The sequence below is a fragment of the Haliotis rufescens genome, unplaced genomic scaffold (assembly GCF_023055435.1).
Source record: "Haliotis rufescens isolate VD_foot unplaced genomic scaffold, xgHalRufe1.0.p SCAF_2, whole genome shotgun sequence".
NCBI classification, from domain to species: Eukaryota; Metazoa; Mollusca; class Gastropoda; order Lepetellida; family Haliotidae; genus Haliotis; species Haliotis rufescens.
Genome location: NW_025963890.1, coordinates 21,737,459 through 21,758,343, shown reverse-complemented (window position 1 = coordinate 21,758,343; position 20,885 = coordinate 21,737,459). Strand labels below are relative to the sequence as shown.

Sequence of the window (20,885 nt, the reverse complement as noted above, 5' to 3'; positions counted from 1 at the left end):
AAGATAATGAGATAAATATGCAAAGAAAAGTTGTTACAGTTTCTGAAAATGTATTCATACATTTATCATTGAACTTGGCATATACCTTTCTTAGGTATGGGGTCCTGCTTTGGAAAGGTTTTGGTCAAGATTAGAAAACGGTCAAGGTCAGCATTATGTTTTTGTGCAACATAGTAATCTCATTGTCAGTTTGTAAGGCATCGTTACCTCTACACGCATGAAACTCTATGTTTTCAACTTTCTCAAGAAGTCAATCCACATCAAATGTCAATTGCGTTTGGTTCCCTTCGAGGTAATTGTCAAAAGTAGTTTCTCTTGAATATGGAACGGCAAAGATTGACAGAGGATATGCTAAAATGAACTTATTTCACATGGCCATGGGAATTTCTTTTTGTTAAAAATGCAGTTAGAAGGTCAAAGGTCAAGGTCACAAGATAGGTCTTACTCCAAAGTTGATCGTCACACTTTTTAAAAAAGTATTACCGCATGCATCATTAAACTTGGTGTATGCATTCTCTAGGATGGAGGCCTGCTTTGAAAGTTTAGAGGTCAAGATCATGAGATAGAAAAATCTCATAGAAATGTTTGAAGTTACACTTTCTGAAAGTATTCATGACAAGTGTTCTGAAAAAGAATAATGCATGATTTTCACACTTTTTGTACTTGTAGAATTGTTGCGATTTTAATTTGCATTTTGAATATCTTGTCAGTTTAAATTGCATACACCTTTGTAAGATATTAATAATGATGCATTTATTCCATATTTAATCCTCTGTTCCAGGTATGACCTTGGTGTCTACAGCTGCCTCAAGCGCCCTGTACCCAGACCTGTATGAGCAGATGGTATATCTGGTGAAGGACAAGAAAGCGGACTGCACCTTTGTGGATGTTGAGGGTTGTACACCTGTGAGTTGACAACAGTTACCTGTAGTGATGGTTGTATACCTGTGTGTTGACAACATATACCTGTAGTGATGGTTGTATACCTGTGAGTTGACAACATTTACCTGTAGTGATGGTTGTGCACCTGTGAGTTGACAACATTTACCTGTAGTGATGGTTGTATACCTGTGTGTTGACAACATTTACCTGTAGTGATGGTTGTATACCTGTGAGTTGACAACATTTACCTGTAGTGATGGTTGTATGCCTGTGAGTTGACAACATTTACCTGTAGTGATGGTTGTATACCTGTGAGTTGACAACATTTACCTGTAGTGATGGTTGTATACCTGTGAGTTGACAACATTTACCTGTAGTGATGGTTGTATACCTGTGAGTTGACAACATTTACCTGTAGTGATGGTTGTATGCCTGTGAGTTGACAACATTTACCTGTAGTGATGGTTGTATACCTGTGAGTTGACAACATTTACCTCTAGTGATGGTTGTATGCCTGTGAGTTGACAACATTTACCTGTAGTGATGGTTGTATACCTGTGAGTTGACAACATTTACCTGTAGTGATGGTTGTATACCTGTGAGTTGACAACATTTCCCTGTAGTGATGGTTGTGCACCTGTGAGTTGACAACATTTACCTGTAGTGATGGTTGTATACCTGTGAGTTGACAACATTTACCTGTAGTGATGGTTGTGCACTTGTGAGTTGACAACAGTTACCTGTAGTGATGGTTGTACACCTGTGAGTTGACAACTGTATCTGTAGTGATGGTTGTATACCTGTGAGTTGACAACATTTACCTGTAGTGATGGTTGTGCACCTGTGAGTTGACAACAGTTACCTGTAGTGATGGTTGTACACCTGTGAGTTGACAACAGTATCTGTAGTGATGGTTGTATGCCCGTGAGTTGACAACAGTATCTGTAGTGATGGTTGTATGCCTGTGAGTTGACAACAGTTACCTGTAGTGATGGTTGTACACCTGTGAGTTGACAACAGTTACCTGTACAGGCAGTGATGGTTGTACAGCTGTCGGGTTTCAATACCTCCGTTTGAAAAACAGATATGGCGATCAGCAAGGCCGCCTGTCCTTCCATCAGCCGTCCATTTTCTGTTTCCTTTTGAATAGTTCTTGCTGAAACTTGCTATACATATCAGTCTAGTGGTGAACTGGTGCCTTTTCATCATTTGAGATATTTCATATTTTTAAAAACTTTTTTTATGACAAGTTGGACTTGTACTAAAAATGAGGGTAGTGCTCATTTCCAGAGCAGAACTCCAAAACCATTGGGATATTAAAAAAATCTGAACAGCTTTATCTTTTTCTTTGCTGAACTGAAGGTATCCAATGGCAATGAACCAAAAGTGGGGTATAAGTAGCCAAACTCTATTTCTGAATTGCACCAGACTGGGGGATATGTAATCTCCTGGTGACTCTTGTTCTAAAATATGGTTCTATAATTGTCAGTGTCTGAGGCATGGTTACTTCTACAGGCATGAAACTTGCATCTATCTTTGCATTTTTCTTTACAAATCCTTCCTCATGAAGCTTTTGTTGCATGTCTGTAAAAGGTCAAGGTTGTCTTTTAGGTTATTGTGAAACATGCTTGTATCATTCATTGCCAGTTACTGTAGCAATTTTACTGGTACAATCCAGGGACTTGATCTTGAAAATCTTAAGAATGTGTCTTTCAATGTGTCTGGAGGTAATGTTTCTGGCCTGGAATTACATGGTATTTCAACATTTTGTGAGCTTTTGGAAATGGCGGGAAAAGGGCTGCTTCTGTTTTCTCAAGTATTTGCCAACGAAGTTACATTAATTATACAGTCACAGATATAGTAAACTTCCATTCCTCAGTACACTTTGTGATATAACAGAATTAATGTGATGCCTGTTCTGTTGCAGCTTCATCACCTGGCCCGCAATGACATCCTCCTGGAGGGCACACAGCTCGTGAGTTACCATGGTTACTGGGTGGATACTGATAGGGATGTTGGAAGTTAAATTGCATAGTGGTACCCTGAGTAGATTATAAGAGTTTTTCAGTCCCACCATAAAAATCATAGTCTTCTCCATACATCTTTTCCATGGCAAAACCTGTATATTCATATTATTTTGGATGCTGGAACATCCAGCCCAGGGTTATACATATAATTTTACACCTTTCTAAACTGCTACCTGCTCAGCTCTAGAACCTTGAACACATATTACATAATTTGTATATGAATAAACAAATTAGTAACAATATCGTAATTTCAGAATATATCAACATGGTCATATTTTAAAAGATTCTTATAAGAAATAGAACCTAAGTGGAAAGTCTCTATAGGATAACCTGCCAAGTAAATAATCTTCATAGGATAACACGGAAGACAGTCTGTCTGATTCAGTAACCTGCCAAGTAAATAATCTTCATAGGATAACACAGAAGACAGTCTGTCTGATACAGTAACCTGCCAAGTAAATAATCTTCATAGGATAACACGGAAGACAGTCTGTCTGATACAGTAACGTGCCAAGTAAATAATCTTCATAGGATAACACGGAAGACAGTCTGTCTGATACAGTAACGTGCCAAGTAAATAATCTTCATAGGATACCACGGAAGACAGTCTGTCTGATACAGTCACCTGCCAAGTGAATAATCTTAATAGGATAACACAGAAGACAGTCTGTCTGATACAGTCACCTGCCAAGTGAATAATCTTCATAGGACAACACGGAAGACAGTCTGTCTGATACAGTCACCTGCCAAGTGAATAATCTTAATAGGACAAAATGGAAGACAGTCTGTCTGATACAGTCACCTGCCAACCGAATAATCTTCATAGGACAACATGGAAGACAGTCTGTCTGATACAGTCACCTGCCAAGTAAATAATCTTCTTAGGACAACATGGAAGACAGTCAGATACAGTCACCTGCCTACCTACCCTGACAACATACAGATCTTATGGAAACCAAGTGTCACTTGAATAATGACGTATCTTCCTACGCTGACAACATACAGGTCTGATGGAAACCAAGTGTCACCTGCACAATGGTGTGTCTTCCTAGGCTGACAACATACAGGTCTGATGTAAACTAAGTGTCCCCTGCACAATGGTGTGTCTTCCTACGCTGACAACATACAGGTCTGATGGAAACCAAGTGTCACCTGAATAATGGTGTGTCTTCCTAGGCTGACAACATACAGGTCTGATGTAAATTAAGTGTCACCTGCACAATGGTGTGTCTTCCTACGCTGACAACATACAGGTCTGATGTAAACTAAGTGTCACCTGCACAATGGTTTGTCTTCCTACGCTGACAACATACAGGTCTGATGGAAACCAAGTGTCACCTGAATAATGGTGTGTCTTCCTACGCTGACAACATACAGGTCTGATGTAAACTAAGTGTCACCTGCACAATGGTGTGTCTTCCTATGCTGACAACATACAGGTCTGATGGAAACCAAGTGTCACCTGCACAATGGTGTGTCTTCCTACGCTGACAACATACAGGTCTGATGGAAACCAAGTGTCACCTGAATAATGGTGTGTCTTCCTACGCTGACAACATACAGGTCTGATGTAAACTAAGTGTCACCTGCACAATGGTGTGTCTTCCTACGCTGACAACATACAGGTCTGATGTAAACTAAGTGTCACCTGAATAATGGTGTGTCTTCCTACGCTGACAACATACAGGTCTGATGTAAACTAAGTGTCACCTGCACAATGGTGTGTCTTCCTACGCTGACAACATACAGGTCTGATGGAAACCAAGTGTCACCTGAATAATGGTGTGTCTTCCTACGCAGACAACATACAGGTCTGATGTAAACTAAGTGTCACCTGCACAATGGTGTGTCTTCCTAGGCTGACAACATACAGGTCTGATGTAAACTAAGTGTCACCTGCACAATGGTGTGTCTTCCTACGCTGACAACGTACAGGTCTGATGGAAACTAAGTGTCACCTGCTAAATGGTGCCTTTCCACCCTGATGGTATTGATCATTACTCAGGTCAAAGCTTCCTGCTGACTGTGGTGTTAAACAGCATTAATTAACCATTCATCACCTGCATGATTGTTGCTATCCCAGACCTGGGGCTAAAACATGTGTAAGTTCAGTTTTATGATATTTCTGTTCCGCATACAATTTGTACCTGAACATATACCATGTCTCTCTCTCAATGTTGCAGACGCCAATGCCAAGTGATGAGGCGATGGAAACAAGTGTAAAGATTGCCAAGTTGCTTGTAGAAAATGGCTGTGACCAGAAGGCTCTGGACAAGAAGGGAATGTCAGCGGTCATGGCAGCTATGAGAAATGTAAGTTAGGCAATGATGAATTAATTATAAGATCTTCATCCTTGCCTCTCGCTTCACTTTTTTAGCTCACCTGACTGAAAGTCAAGTGAGCTTATGTCATGGCATGTTTGTTTGGTGTCAGTCATGACTTGACTAATGCAGCTGAAACTCATGCAGCGTTCCCTCAATTGATGACATCCCATTTATTTCTGGAGACTCAAATTTGATTTTGAACATGGCAGCCATTTTTGTTGAAATGTAATTAAATTTGGTACATGTGTAGTAAGTAGTGTTTCACTTTTTGCGATATTTAAGTTTTGACCTATATTTGACCATTGCACCTCGACCAATACTGAAATCTGAAACTTCTTACGTACCTTACTCTGCCATTTTCTTTCAAAATGTAATGAAATTTAGTATATGTGTTGTTAGTAGTGGGGCATACACATGCTCTGTTTTCTTTTGCAAATTTGGACCTTGATTTGACCTTTGCACTTTGACCCTGCTCCTAAAACAGATTCCCTTGCACTAAATCATCTTCTCAGAAACCATTGGGCCAATGAAGCTGAAACTTCACATGCTTGTTCCTACCAATGATGACACCCCAATTTGATCCAAATCAGCACCTTATTATGGGGTTATGTTTCTTGACATTTTTAACTGTTGACTACAGTCCCAGATGAGCTACAAGGTTGTGGCACAATTTTTTAACTTTTTGAATGAAAAGCTAATAATTGAATTATTGGGGCCGTATTTAGTTCCTTTTTATCCCTTGCCCAAACGAGTGTGAGTGTGTGCGTGTGAGTGTGCATCCCGAAATCGTTTCCGGAGCAGAACTCAGAAACCATTAAATATTTCTATACAAGATTTTGCATGACTCAGGCGGAACTGGTGGCTTTTGCTATTTAGGAATTTTAGAATTTTTTATTTTTTACGTTTCCATGGCAGCAATTTGGACTTGGGGTCTATAAGGGTGGTGTTCATTTCCGGAGCATAACTCAAAAACTGTTAAATACTTTCTTACAAAACTTTGCCTGTCTACCAGGCAGATACTGAACTGGTGGCTTTTGCTATTTAGGAATTTTAGAAATTTTTATTTTTTATGTTTCCATGGCAACAAATTGGATTTAAGTTTTATATAATGGAGTATAACAAATAAACTGTTAAATATTTACTTGCCAAACATTGCATGTCTATATATAAAGCGCATACTGAACTGATGCCATTTGATATTAAGGAATTTTAGAAATGTTTATTTTAGAATTTCCATTGTAGCTATTATGACATGAGCTAAGAGAAAACCAGTTACCTGGTTTGGGACAATAATGTGTTAAAATTGGCAGGGGATATAGATGACTTCGTCGAGTATACGCTTGTCTTATTTTTCTTTAGTTTCTATCTTTAAGTTCCTGTCCTTGAGTTTCTTTTGTTTCTTTTGTTTTTATTGTGGGGAAGCATTTCCTATCTTGCCTGATGTTTTTAGAGACCTATGTTTATATTATTTCTTCAAGTTACATATGTCAAGTTATATACATGAGATTATACAACACAAAGAATGAACTCCAGAGAAAGTCGTCCTGTGGGGATGCTAGTGCAGGAGAGGCTCCAAGTATCCCACACTTGTTGTAAGACCTGACCAGTGGGAATCAGGTGGTCTCAGTGTATGACCTGGCTCAATGTGTTTCATCACACATTGATGGAGTGAATAGTTGCTTGTGCTATCAACCACTTGTTTGCCTATCCTAGGCTTGATTCTATCCAGGTCAAGGGGAGAGTGAATGAATTTGGTTTGCTTTGAACAATATTTCAATTATCACTTTTTTGTGGTAGGATTACTCCTAGTGATGCAGGTCTTAGACATTAACCACTTTGATGAAATCGCCTCAAGAATCATGATCAGGGCAAATTTGAGAAACCGTCCAACCAATATAAGATTCTGGCACACCTAAGGGATGCAACTCCATGCCTTAGATGATGAGGCCACCCATGTCCCAAAGGACTTGTTTAAACATTATTACACTGTATGGAACATTTACACTGTATATAGCTGGAGATAGAGCTGGTGTTGCATGATGCAACATTCAGAGCTTCGCCCATTCAAGATATTTGGATTTGTCTCTCTTTTGTTCCCAGGGCAACGTACAGCTGGTTGAGTTTCTGCTGCAGAAGGACAGCCCCATCATGACGGACCTGGACAAGGAGGGGGACAACATCCTCCATTCCCTGTGTTATGACCACATGGACTCCATGAAGGACTACCTTGCAGTCCTCAAGTCCATTGTTTCCAAGGTGAGTTTCTACACTTCTATTCCATGAAGGACTACCTTGCAGTCCTCAAGTCCATTGTTTCCAAGATGTGTTTCTACACTTCTACTCCATGAAGGACTACCTTGCAGTCCTCAAGTCCATTGTTTCCAAGGTGAGTTTCTACACTTCTACTCCATGAAGGACTACCTTGCAGTCCTAAAGTCCATTGTTTCCAAGGTGAGTTTCTACACTTCTACTCCATGAAGGACTACCTTGCAGTCCCCAAGTCCATTGTTTCCAAGATGAGTTTCTTCACTTCTACTCCATGAAGGACTACCTTGCAGTCCTCAAGTCTATTGTTTCAAAGGTGAGTTTCTACACTTCTACTCCATGAAGGACTACCTTGCAGTCCTCAAGTCCATTGTTTCCAAGGTGAGTTTCCACACTTCTACTCCATGAAGGACTACCTTGCAGTCCTCAAGTCCATTGTTTCCAAGGTGAGTTTCTACACTTCTACTCCATGAAGGACTACCTTGCAGTCCTCAAGTCCATTGTTTCAAAGGTGAGTTTCTACACTTCTACTCCATGAAGGATATTTGATTGAGCAGTTTGCTCAGGGTTCTTCTGGTGTAACCTACTGTGGAGGTTTGGTCAGAGTGTAAATTTAGATATTTTCAAACAAATTCAAATGTAAACAATTGTCAGTATAAACGAATCCTTATAAGAATGTGAATATGAATGTTAAAGATTCTCTGATATGCAGTGAAAATTGAAATATGTTTTACTCCCCAGTCATTAGAAAGTAATTTTCTTCTGTTTCAACTCAGTGACCTTCACCTAATCCTCGCTTACAATGATCTCTGAGAAACTATTTGTTAAAACTTGAAGATAATGTTGATGTAATGAGTGTTCTTTTCATGCAGGATGCAGCACAAAAGAAAGCTTTCATAGAAATGGCTAAAACCTTCTGCAATGATGGCAGTATTCCGCTGCTAGCTGCCTGTCAGCAGTACAGTGTCTGCAAGGTAAAGTGAGGACTGTGCTTTAGCTCTCTAAAGTGACACTACTATTTTCTTGAAAGCATCTGGAGAACACGTAGCCAAGTGGTCTTAGATGCCATAACTTGCGGTGACAGAATCGACTACTCTGTGGGTTCTGATCTCAGGATCAGCCCCATTATAATCCTTGATCTGTGCATGTGGATTTAAACAAAGTTGTAAATGTCTACAATTTGGTCTTTTGAAAGGCATTTAGAAATTATACACTCAAGGAAGAGAATTTATGGATGTCAACTTCTTTATTATGAGGAACACTATGTTTTGGAGTATATACTTACTCCTTCATCAGGTGAATAAATGCTATGAGGCAGAGAGATTATATATGTACCTGTAAGAACAACAAAAGTACTCAGGTAACTAAGGTGGAAACTTAACAGTGGAGTGCAAACAGATAATTGGCACTGATAGGTGATTAGCAATGGACAAAAGGAAGCCAACGTTTAACTTATCACTGATTGGTAATGTATGGGCGGACATTCCGTCAAAAAATACAAAGTTGAAATAACGGAGAAAAGCATGCAATAATAGTCAAATGTTACGAATAATATATAAAATGTTGCTAATAAAGGTTAAAATACAAAACAAACAGATGCCGGTGAAAAAATACCAAGCTGAACTAAAGGTCAAAAGTTATCAATATAATAACAAGTTGATACCGTGCCATTTTAGCACAATTCTCACACAACGTTAACTTTTCAGATGTTAACATAATAAATTGTGCACCTCGGCATGCAGTTATATGCACAGCAGATCTAGCAGATTATACTCTGAATGTTTTACAAATTGAAACACCATCTGGCGTTCTTTATGGTCAACCTCCTTTAGCAGTTTAGTGTCCTTTCGTGCGTATGTTTGTCCTTTTTCAACTTTGTATTTTTGACCGCATGGTCGCCCATAGTAATTGGCAGTGGACAATGTGCAAATGCGAGGCCGGGGGTAATTAGCAGTGATAGGTAATAGGCTGGAAACGAAAATTAGGACAGAAATAAGGCAATGGGCAGATTTATTTAACTTTTTGGAGAAAGTGAATACTAAGACAGGAATTATTGATATTTTATGATATTTGTTTTCTGCAGAAAAAACTATCTTCGACTGATGAGGAAGAGGATAAGGCAGCTGGAAGGCTGTTGTGGAAACGTGGACGTGATTTCATCAAGTTTCTGATCGATGAACTTAAGTCCGATGTGAATGCCATCATATCTGAGAAACATTATGAGAAAGAAGAGGACAAGCCAGAGAAGGAAGAGGACAGATACCAAGCTGACTGGGGTAGGTAGGGCTGTGAAAGGCTTGGAAAGGGACTGGAGGGCTGTGAAATGGCTGGGAACTGGCTGGAAGGGATATGAAATGAATGGAAGGGCTAGGAAGGCTAGAAAATGGCTGGTAGATGGCTGGGAACTGATTTACAGCTATTTCATCCTGGCCTGTAAAAAGTAAATCTGAGACAAGGGCAGATCCTGCATTTTTAATAGGGAGGGGTCCAAATATTTAAGTCCTCTCTCAGTCAATTTTATTGCCTACAACACACTATTTTTGGTTTTCAAAAGGTGGGGTCCGGACTCCTGGACACCACTCTGTATCTGCCTATGGGAGAAGACCAGTGATTAGGAGCATGATCACTGGAACCAGTTTCTTTGTGTTTCAGGCAAATGGTCTGTGGCAGAAATGCTTGCGGATGTTGAATCTTGTGAGTATTGTGGTTTACGGGAAGAAAAGGAAGAAGAGTGGCCAGCACTCCGAATGATCCTCAAGTACAAGCCCAACATGAACACTCGTGACTGTGAGGGCCACACAGCGCTCACGGGGGCTGTTGACTACAGCAAGGTGGTGCCAGCTCACCTGCTGGTATGTACCCATTTATCAACATTGTTTTTTCAGTAACAACAGACAAAATACATTTACAGGCTACGTTATGACAGTCACCAGAAAGTGACTGATAGTTTGATAGTAGGAAATACCATGTTGATCTCACAGAATGTATGAGCAAAGTAATGTTTTCACAGAAATTAAGAAACAGTAAGAATATATGAACACTCTTGCTCTTAATGTATGTGAGGAATTAAGGAAATGAACTTAAATAACATTTTTTCAGTGATCTGAAACAGTTACATGCATATCCTGTTTTTTGGAAGCAATGCTTAAGAGGTACCTACTTGTTTTCAGGTTAATCAGAGCAATTCTGATGTGAATGCCTACTTGTTTACAGGTTAATCAGAGCAATTCTGATGTGAATGCCTACTTACTTTCAGGTTGAGCAGAGCAATTCTGATGTGACTGCCTACTTGTCGCAGGTTAATCAGAGCAATTCTGATGTGAATGCCTACTTGTTTTCAGGTTGAGCAGAGCAATGCTTATGTGAATGCCTACTTGTTTTCAGGTTAGGCAGAGCAATTCTGATGTGAATGCCTACTTGCTTTCAGGTTAGGCAGAGCAATGCTGATGTGACTGCCAACTTGTTTTCAGGTTAGGCAGAGCAATGCTGATGTGAATGCCTACTTGTTTTCAGGTTGAGCAGAGCAATCCTGATGTGAATGCCTACTTGTTTTCAGGTTGAGCAGAGCAATGCTGATGTGAATGCCTACTTGTTTTCAGGTTGAACAGAGCAATCCTGATGTGACTGCCTACTTGTTTTCAGGTTAGGCAGAGCAATGCTGATGTGAATGCCTACATGTTTTCAGGTTGAGCAGAGAAATGTTGATGTGACTGCCTACTTGTTTTCAGGTTGAGAAGAGCAATGTTGATGTGAATGCCTACTTGTTTTCAGGTTGAGAAGAGCAATGCTGATGTGAATGCCTACTTGTTTTCAGGTTGAGGAGAGCAATGCTGATGTGAATGCCTACTACATCAAGGAGGAGAATGGGAAGAAGTACAAAATCTGGACAGTTGTCATAGCAGCTCTGTGAGTTAAACTTCAAGAATAGCCTTTTATAAGAATTTGTATGGTGTTTTGTTATTGCTTTTTAAACAGGGTGATGAGATCAAATTGTGTTTGTTGTTGGATCCAGTATTTTATAAGTTGCAATTATATTCATTGAAAATGGTGTTTGAATGGGATACATCAGTCAGATTTCCACAAGGTAAATTGATACTTGATATGATTTGGTACAAGAATGGAACCTCGATTTGTTCATGCCAAAAAAGTAAGCCAGCAGTACAGTCGGCTTCCATTTTAATCAGAGGATCTAAATTAGGTTCAACAATGGACAAGACTGAGAGCAGTTGATGGTTCTTAAAAAAACTTATTATCAATATTCTATTCCATCACCGAAATTCTGCACAATTTTCAATTTTGAGAGACAACAGCTATGATGTTGTGAAAATGAAATATCATAAATGACAGAAAATGTCAAGCCCTTGTACCAGCAACACTTTTCTTAAATGAATGCTCATAAGAATGTACTTTATGATCAACAGTGCTCAGATGCTAATTTTTGTACTGATTATATCAAAATGTATAAGAATGATATGTATCTAAATGTTTAGGGACATTTGAAATATTATGTTTAAGTGGCATTTAGAAGCTATGGTATCGCCTTACTGATTTTAATATTTTGGAAGAAAAGCTAATACCATTTTTAAGCCCTAGAATCTGCACTAAAACATTGCATTGAAGTGATGAGAAAGAAGTTGGAATCCTTAAGTCAACCCTGTCTTTATCTCCTTGCTTGCATCATCAGCACGGCTAACTATGAGCTCCTGACTTTGATGGTTAATGCATCTGCGGACCTGAATGTGATTGATGAGAGGGACGGCAGTCGGCCTCTCCATGCAGCCATCATCAAGGGAGACAAGGCGGATGGTACACTGCTCACACATTACACCAAACTTTTTTCATTATTTCATATCAGTTTCATTATTATAACATGTCTTATTCGGTCTCATTAAAATCAGATCTTGTACTCTTGTATTAAATACCTCTCTGTATGAAGTGGCAAAAAGGTTTATTAGCCCATTTCAGTTGTCCCCCTACCTCTGTGATAGGGCTGTAATATTGCTGACAGTGTGATAAAACTATGCTCTCATCCACCTGTGTTTGCTGTTGTTTGTCATGCATCATGGCATTTGATTTTCCAGGTACACTGAAGATGATGAACATACTTCTCAGTCACGGCGCTGACGTGAATGTTCTAAACAAGACACTGCGGACACCACTTCATCTTGCCGTTGATTACAACCAGGGAAACATGAACGACAACTTTGACCTTGTGCTGGCCCTCATGAACAAGGGTGCGGACTTGACGATCAAGGACGTGCGTGGCCGGATACCCTTGCATTATGTCTTTGTCAAGAGAGGAAAGTAGGTTGCATTGTAAAATATCAAATAATAAAATAACAGTTGACTGTCAAACTCATCACCGAGTATACCATGGTGACATCTTTATGGTATACAAGTCTATATTCCCGAATTACCATCTGGTTGGGGCAGTGGGGTAGCCTAGTGATTTATGTTTTCCCTCCTCAAGCCCAAGATCTGGGTTCGATGCTCCAGATAGGTACATAGTGTGTAGCGTAAAGTGGGGTAAAACCATATACTCTCTCTCTCTCTCTCTCTCACACACACACACAGAGACACACACAGACACAGACACACACACACACACACACAGACACACACACACACACACACACACACACACACACACACACACACACACACACACACACACACACACACACACACACACACATCAGCTGGTTACCGACAGAGAATGGGAGTCATGTGGTGTATTGACAGGTTGCGTCTGCTTCAAAATGGAGGCCATTTTGCAAGGATAACGTGTCCTGTGTCATGTGTTCAGCAACATTCAGTTTTGCGGAACAGAATAGTGAAATTATCTGAATTAATTCTGCAAGTCTCATCCTCAATAAAAATATTTCATCTCAAACCATGTGGTTTTTTTTGTAAGAAAACTGGGAAGAACAAGAACAGCATTACTAAATAATAAGTGACTTTTAGACCGCAGGGCTCAACATGGAAATGTTCACTCAAATATGATTACCCCGACAACAAATCAGTGGACATTCCAATTGCATTCTCCCATAATCAGCTCCTTCCACCCAGTGATCATAAGCTGTTAAAATACCCTATCATATTATAGTGGTGATGGATCATGGGGTCTTGGGACAGATTGTACCTTGAATTTCTTCAGTGTTGAGAATGAGATTTTGTCATACTTGCAGACACACAGACAGCTCCCAGCATGACCCAGTAGAGCTGTGTCGTATGGTCGCCTCCAAGATGAAGCCTGCGGAAATCAACACAAAGGACAAGTTTGGGATGACACCTCTTCACCGGGCCGCCTTCAGGGGAGCCAACATCTGTTGCATGTACCTGATGCAGGTGAGTTGGATTGGAGGCATAAGGATGTATTGTGGCACAGTTGCCAATGTGATTCATCTGTTTACAAGATCAGTATTTTGCTGAAAATTCCAGAGGACATCATATGGACCTCAACTCATTGCTTTTAGTGCTTCATGACATGTATTTTCTTGGCTCACCTAACTGAAAGTCAAGTGAGGTTATGTTGTGACATGTTTGTCCGGCATCCATCATCCATTGTTTGTCATGTGGCATCCAGCATCCTTATCCAATCAACCTATAAAGCTGAAACTTCGTGTACTTTTCAGGGCGGTCGGGTAGCCTTGTGGTTAAAGCGTTTGCTCGTCACGCCGAAGACCCGGGTTCGATTCCCGACATGGGTACAATGTGTGAAGCCCATTTCTGGTGTCCCCACCTTGATATTGCTAGAATATTGCTAAAAGTGGCGTTAAACCTCACTCACTCACTCACTCACTCACTCCCTCATGTACTTTTTCCCTTGTGATAACACAATGGGCATTATCACTGGTTCATTTTGGGAAAGGGAGGTCACTCTTATTTCAATCAGGAGCTTTCTTTCTTAGCATTCGTCATGCTGTACGTCCAACTATTAATTGGCCATCTTATCCCTAAGGTAAACCGTATTCTTAATTAAATGTTTGAATGAAATATATATTACTCTCTCCATCTGTAACTTGCAGAAAAAACCCGGTGCTTTCCCAAAAAATTAATTACTTGTAAATATTAGTTTTTTTCCCAAATAAGGGCCAACTATATTTCTTAATCTGTTGATGAGGCTTAAAAAGTCTGTATTTTTATTGCCATTACTCCACCTGTTTTATTCAAAATGTAATGAAATATGGTGGATGTGTAGTTGGTAGTGAGGCTCATGATTGTTTTTGTTTGTGAAAGTTGTATTTTTGACTTTTGTTTGACCTTTGCACATGGACCATGCTCCTGAGAAGTTCTCTCAAAATAGATTTCCTTGCACTGTGAACATCATAGCCTCAGAAACATTCTTGTTCCCAACAATGATGACACCTGAAATTATTTTGAATCTGATTATCCACATGGTGTATACTTATGTGTTTTGGATTGCAGATGGGGGCTGATATGAACTCGAAGGATAACCATGGCAACACACCATTAACAATGGCTGTCAAGGGACATCATGATGGGTAAGTGCATATAGGACTTGTCATAATATTGAAATTGAAAACACCACTTTGATGATTGTTTTAAATCTTTATCTTACTTGTTCAAATTGGTTTGTTCTTGATAAATCAATGCAAAAATGATCAGCTACTTGTGACTTCAGAGACATGTGGCTCCGTCTCATCAGCTACATGTGGCTCAACATCTCAAGCTATAGATACGTGTTAAGACCACCTCATATCCTGATGCATGGCTCATGTCAGCTAGATACCTGGTCCATCTTTACTCTGTATATTCCTGGCTACGTTTCATCAGCAGCATGGATGCATAGCTATATATCGTTATCTTCAGAGAACCATTGTTCCAGCTACAAAGAAACATAGATATATCATAAGCTACTGACACAAGATTCCACATCCGTATCATAAACTAAAATCATTATTTAACCTCATGGCACCATCTCGGCCATAGAAACAATTTTAAATGAGTGCAGTTCAGCTACAGAGACCAGTGATTCCATCTCAGTTATAGAGACCAGTGATTCCATCTCAGTTACAGAGATAAGTGGTTCTATCTTGACAACAGAGATCAGTGATTCCATCTCAGTTACAGAGACCAGTGATTCCATCTCAGTTACAGAGACAAGTGGTTCTATCTTGACAACAGAGACCTGTGATTCCATCTCAGTTACAGAGACCAGTGATTCCATCTCAGTTACAGAGACCAGTGATTCCATCTCAGTTACAGAGACCTGTGATTCCATCTCAGTTACAGAGACCAGTGATTCCATCTCAGTTACAGAGACAAGTGGTTCTATCTTGACAACAGAGACCTGTGATTCCATCTCAGTTACAGAGACCAGTGATTCCATCTCAGTTACAGAGACCAGTGATTCCATCTCAGTTACAGAGACCAGTGATTCCATCTCAGTTACAGAGACAAGTGGTTCTATCTTGACAACAGAGACCTGTGATTCCATCTCAGTTACAGAGACCAGTGATTCCATCTCAGTTACAGAGACCAGTAATTCCATCTCAGTTACAGAGACCTGTGATTCCATCTCAGTTACAGAGACCAGTGATTCCATCTCAGTTACAGAGACAAGTGGTTCTATCTTTACAACAGAGACCTGTGATTCCATCTCAGTTACAGAGACCAGTGAGTCCATCTCAGTTACAGAGACCAGTGATTCCATCTTGACAACAGAGACCTGTGATTCCATCTCAGTTACAGAGACCAGTGAGTCCATCTCAGTTACAGAGACCAGTGATTCCATCTCAGTTGCAGAGATAAGTGGTTCTATCTTGACAACAGAGACCTGTGATTCCATCTCAGTTACAGAGACCAGTGGTTCTATCTTCACAACAGAGATCAGTGATTCCATCTCAGTTACAGAGACCAGTGGTTCTATCTTGACAACAGAGATCAGTGATTCCATCTCAGCTACAGAGACCAGTGGTTCTATCTTGACAACGGAGAACTGTGATTCCATCTCAATTACAGAGACCAGTGAGTCCATCTCAGTTACAGAGACCAGTGATTCCATCTCAGTTGCAGAGATAAGTGGTTCTATCTTTACAACAGAGACCTGTGATTCCATCTCAGTTACAGAGACCAGTGAGTCCATCTCAGTTACAGAGACCAGTGATTCCATCTTGACAACAGAGACCTGTGATTCCATCTCAGTTACAGAGACCAGTGAGTCCATCTCAGTTACAGAGACCAGTGATTCCATCTCAGTTGCAGAGATAAGTGGTTCTATCTTGACAACAGAGACCTGTGATTCCATCTCAGTTACAGAGACCAGTGGTTCTATCTTCACAACAGAGATCAGTGATTCCATCTCAGTTACAGAGACCAGTGGTTCTATCTTGACAACAGAGATCAGTGATTCCATCTCAGCTACAGAGACCAGTGGTTCTATCTTGACAACGGAGAACTGTGATTCCATCTCAATTACAGAGACCAGTGAGTCCATCTCAGTTACAGAGACCAGTGATTCCATCTCAGTTGCAGAGATAAGTGGTTCTATCTTGACAACAGAGATCAGTGATTCCATCTCAGTTACAGAGACCAGTGATTCCGTCTCAGTTACAGAGACCAGTGATTCCATCTCAGTTAAAGAGACCAGTGATTCCATCTCAGTTACAGAGACAAGTGGTTCTATCTTGACAACAGAGACCTGTGATTCCATCTCAGTTACAGAGACCAGTGGTTCTATCTTGACTACAGAGACCAGTGGATCTATCTCAGCTTCAGAGACCAGCTGATTTATCTTGACCACAGAGACCAGCTGATCCATCTTGACCACAGAGACCAGCTGATCCATTTTGACCACAGAGACCAGCTGATCCATCTTGACCACAGAGACCACCTGATCCATCTTGACTACGGAGACCAACTGATCCATCTTGACTTAGGCCAGCTGATCCATCTTGACTAGAGAGACCAGTGGTTCTATCAGCTTCAGAAACCAGCTGATCCATCTCGACTACGGAGACCAGCTGATCCATCTTGACTACGGAGACCAGCTGATCCATCTTGACTGCAGAGACCAGTTGATTCATCTTGACTACAGAGACCAGTGGTTCTATCAGCTTCAGAGACCAGTGGACCCTACTTGACTACAGACACTTCTACCTCAGATTTGTCGTATGTCAGCTTCAGAGACCAGTGGTTCCATCAGGTTCAGGCACCTGTGGTTTCATCTTCGATTCAGAGACAAATGGCTCCATGTCATCTTCAGGGACCAATGGCTCTATCTTATCAGTAATTAACACTTGACTTTATTTCATCCACAGACACCCATGATTTTATTCTGCCGCAGAGTCCTATAGATTGACAGTTTACAGCTTGACTCCCAATGCCTAATCTTATCTTTGAGATGTGTTGAAACGTCAACCTTAGTTTGAAAATGGAGTTTTATGGTGTTAGGGCAAAACAACATCATCACCAACTATAGGTTCTATTCTCGCTACTTCCTTGTTTCCTGTGATCTCATTTCAGCCTTCTCTTCTTGAGAACTCATTAATGGTAAAGATAAGGTTTTCAGGACTAGATTATTTTCTGCAACATGTCGTCTAATGCATTTGAATAAAACTGCCTTCGGTTGCAGTTATGCTTATGAACCTGTGCTGATGTAAGTGGACTGTTCTTCATTGGTCATAGTGTGCTTCTTCTGCTTCTGTTTCATCACAACAGCTGTGCTACTATCCTCATCCAAAATGGGGCATGTCTGAAGGACCCTATTGTGGAGGTCATATGCGAAAATGAGAGGAAGCATGACGATGACTCGGACGAGGATGAAGATGAAGATGAAGATGAAGCAATGGATGAAGATGATGAGGAAGATGAGTATGACTCTGAAGATGACAGTAACAAGAGGGGGAAGAAGAAGAAGAAGAAGAAAGGGACAGTGAAAGTAATGAAGGCGTGGAAAGTGAAAGGTGTTGAAGACAAAGTAAAGAAGGAGACGATCAATAAGACACCACTGCTTGAGGTTAGTCCCTACTTGCCACTTAATAGCTATCCTATGACCTATATGTCGTCAAACTCATCCCACCACATGTCCACCTGACCATGTCTATACCGTCCTAGATATCTCATCTCACCGCCCATCCAACAAGCCTTATCTTTACATTTCTGTAAGCTCACCTCGCTGCCCATCCATGCCATACTTACCTGTACAGCTTATCTGATCGACCACCCACCCAGCCTTGCTTATAGCTGTCTGCTCAGCTCATCTCACAACCATGTCTATCCCCACGTGCTCATCTCACCACCAATCCATGTCTATCTCTACCTGCTCATCTCATCACCGATCCATGTCTATCCCTACCTGCTCATCTCACCACCAATCCATTTCTATCTCTACCTGCTCATCTCACCACCAATCAATGTCTGTATCTACCTGATCATCTCACCACAAATCCATGTCTGTCCCTACCTGCTCATCTCACCACCAATCCATGTCTATATCTACCAGCTCATCTCACCACCAATCAATGTCTGTATCTACCTACTCATCTCACCACAAATCCATGTCTATCCCTACCTGCTCATCTCACCACCAATCAATGTCTGTATCTACCTGCTCATCTCACCACCAATCCATGTCTATCCCTACCTGCTCATCTCACCACCAATCCATGTCTATCTCTACCTGCTCATCTCACCACCAATCCATGTCTATCTCTACCTGCTCATCTCACCACCGATCCATGTCTATCCCTACCTGCTCATCTCACCACCAATCCATGTCTATCTCTACCTGCTCATCTCACCACCAATCCATGTATATCTGTACCTGCTCATCTCACCACCAATCCATGTCTATCTGTACCTGCTCATCTCACCACCAATCCATGTCTATCCCTACCTGCTCATCTCACCACCAATCCATGTCTGTCCCTACCTGCTCATCTCACCACCATGTCTATCTCTACCTGCTCATCTCACCACCAATCCATGTCTATCTCTACCTGCTCATCTCACCACCAATCCATGTCTATCTCTACCTGCTCATCTCACCACCAATCAATGTCTATCTCTATCTGCTCATCTCACCACCAATCCATGTCTATCTCTACCTGCTCATCTCACCACCAATCCATTTCTATCTCTATCTGCTCATCTCACCACCAATCCATGTCTATCTCTACCTGCTCATCTCACCACCAATCCATGTCTATCTCTACCTGCTCATCTCACCACCAATCCATGTCTATCCCTACCTGCTCATCTCACCACTGATCCATGTCTATCTCTACCTGCTCATCTCACCACCAATCCATGTCTATCTCTACCTGCTCATCTCACCACCAATCCATGTCTATCTCTACCTGCTCATCTCACCACCAATCAATGTCTATCTCTACCTGCTCATCTCACCACCAATCCATGTCTATCTCTACCTGCTCATCTCACCACAAATCCATGTCTATCTCTACCTGCTCATCTCACCACCAATCCATGTCTATCTCTACCTGCTCATCTCACCACCAATCCATATCTATCTCTACCTGCTCATCTCAACACCAATCCATGTCTGTTCCTACCTGCTCATCTCACCACCATGTCTATCTCTACCTGCTCATCTCACCACCAATCCATGTCTGTCCCTACCTGCTCATCTCACCACCAATCCAGGTCTATCTCTACCTGCTCATCTCACCACCAATCCATGTCTATCCCTACCTGCTCATCTCACCACCAATCCATGTCTATCTCTACCTGCTCATCTCACCAACAATCCATGTCTGTCCCTACCTGCTCATCTCACCACCATGTCTATCTCTACCTGCTCATCTCACCACCAATCCATGTCTATCCCTACCTGCTCATCTCACCACCAATCCATGTCTGTCCCTACCTGCTCATCTCACCACCATGTCTATCTGTACCTGCTCATCTCACCACCAATCCATGTCTATCTCTACCTGCTCATCTCATCACCAATCCACGTCTATCCCTACCTGCTCATCTCACCACCAATCCATGTCTATCTCTACCTGCTCATCTCACCACCAATCCATGTCTATCTCTACCTGCTCATCTCACCACAAATCCAAGTCTATTCTACCTACTCATCTCACCACTTATCCATCCTCTGATGTACTTGCTCTATCCACAGTCTATTTTGTTGAAGCCATGAGATTCCCTTCCTCCTTCAGTATGCTCTGAAGAACGAGTTCCAGGGAGTGTGCTTCATGGTGATGGCTAAGTCTGTTGAAGAATCAGGAATCACATTTGCAGATGCCATTGAGGTGGGTGCTAAAAAGCTCCTATGCATTTTTTAGAAGATGTAACAATTTTAACCTTCTGATGGTAACTTACATGGTAATCTATGCCTGTCATAAGAGGGGACTGAAGGATCATTAGGTGTCTGTGTGTGACCGCCCTTTTT

The 20,885-nt window shown here is 41.1% G+C and overlaps 1 protein-coding gene across 1 annotated transcript in view; it reads left to right on the top strand.

Annotated features, from left to right (window-relative positions):
• Positions 1 to 20,885, top strand: part of LOC124112012 (poly [ADP-ribose] polymerase tankyrase-like) — an 80,943-nt gene that overhangs the window by 28,282 nt on the left and 31,776 nt on the right. The window contains exons 19-32 of the mRNA XM_046471981.2: positions 782 to 906; positions 2,810 to 2,857; positions 5,093 to 5,221; positions 7,334 to 7,489; positions 8,371 to 8,472; positions 9,582 to 9,774; positions 10,151 to 10,350; positions 11,313 to 11,404; positions 12,183 to 12,304; positions 12,580 to 12,802; positions 13,687 to 13,846; positions 14,927 to 15,003; positions 18,182 to 18,479; positions 20,653 to 20,745. Of these exons, the coding sequence (XP_046327937.2) occupies positions 782 to 906; positions 2,810 to 2,857; positions 5,093 to 5,221; positions 7,334 to 7,489; positions 8,371 to 8,472; positions 9,582 to 9,774; positions 10,151 to 10,350; positions 11,313 to 11,404; positions 12,183 to 12,304; positions 12,580 to 12,802; positions 13,687 to 13,846; positions 14,927 to 15,003; positions 18,182 to 18,479; positions 20,653 to 20,745 (2,018 nt within the window). The remainder of the gene's footprint in view (positions 1 to 781; positions 907 to 2,809; positions 2,858 to 5,092; positions 5,222 to 7,333; positions 7,490 to 8,370; positions 8,473 to 9,581; positions 9,775 to 10,150; positions 10,351 to 11,312; positions 11,405 to 12,182; positions 12,305 to 12,579; positions 12,803 to 13,686; positions 13,847 to 14,926; positions 15,004 to 18,181; positions 18,480 to 20,652; positions 20,746 to 20,885) is intronic.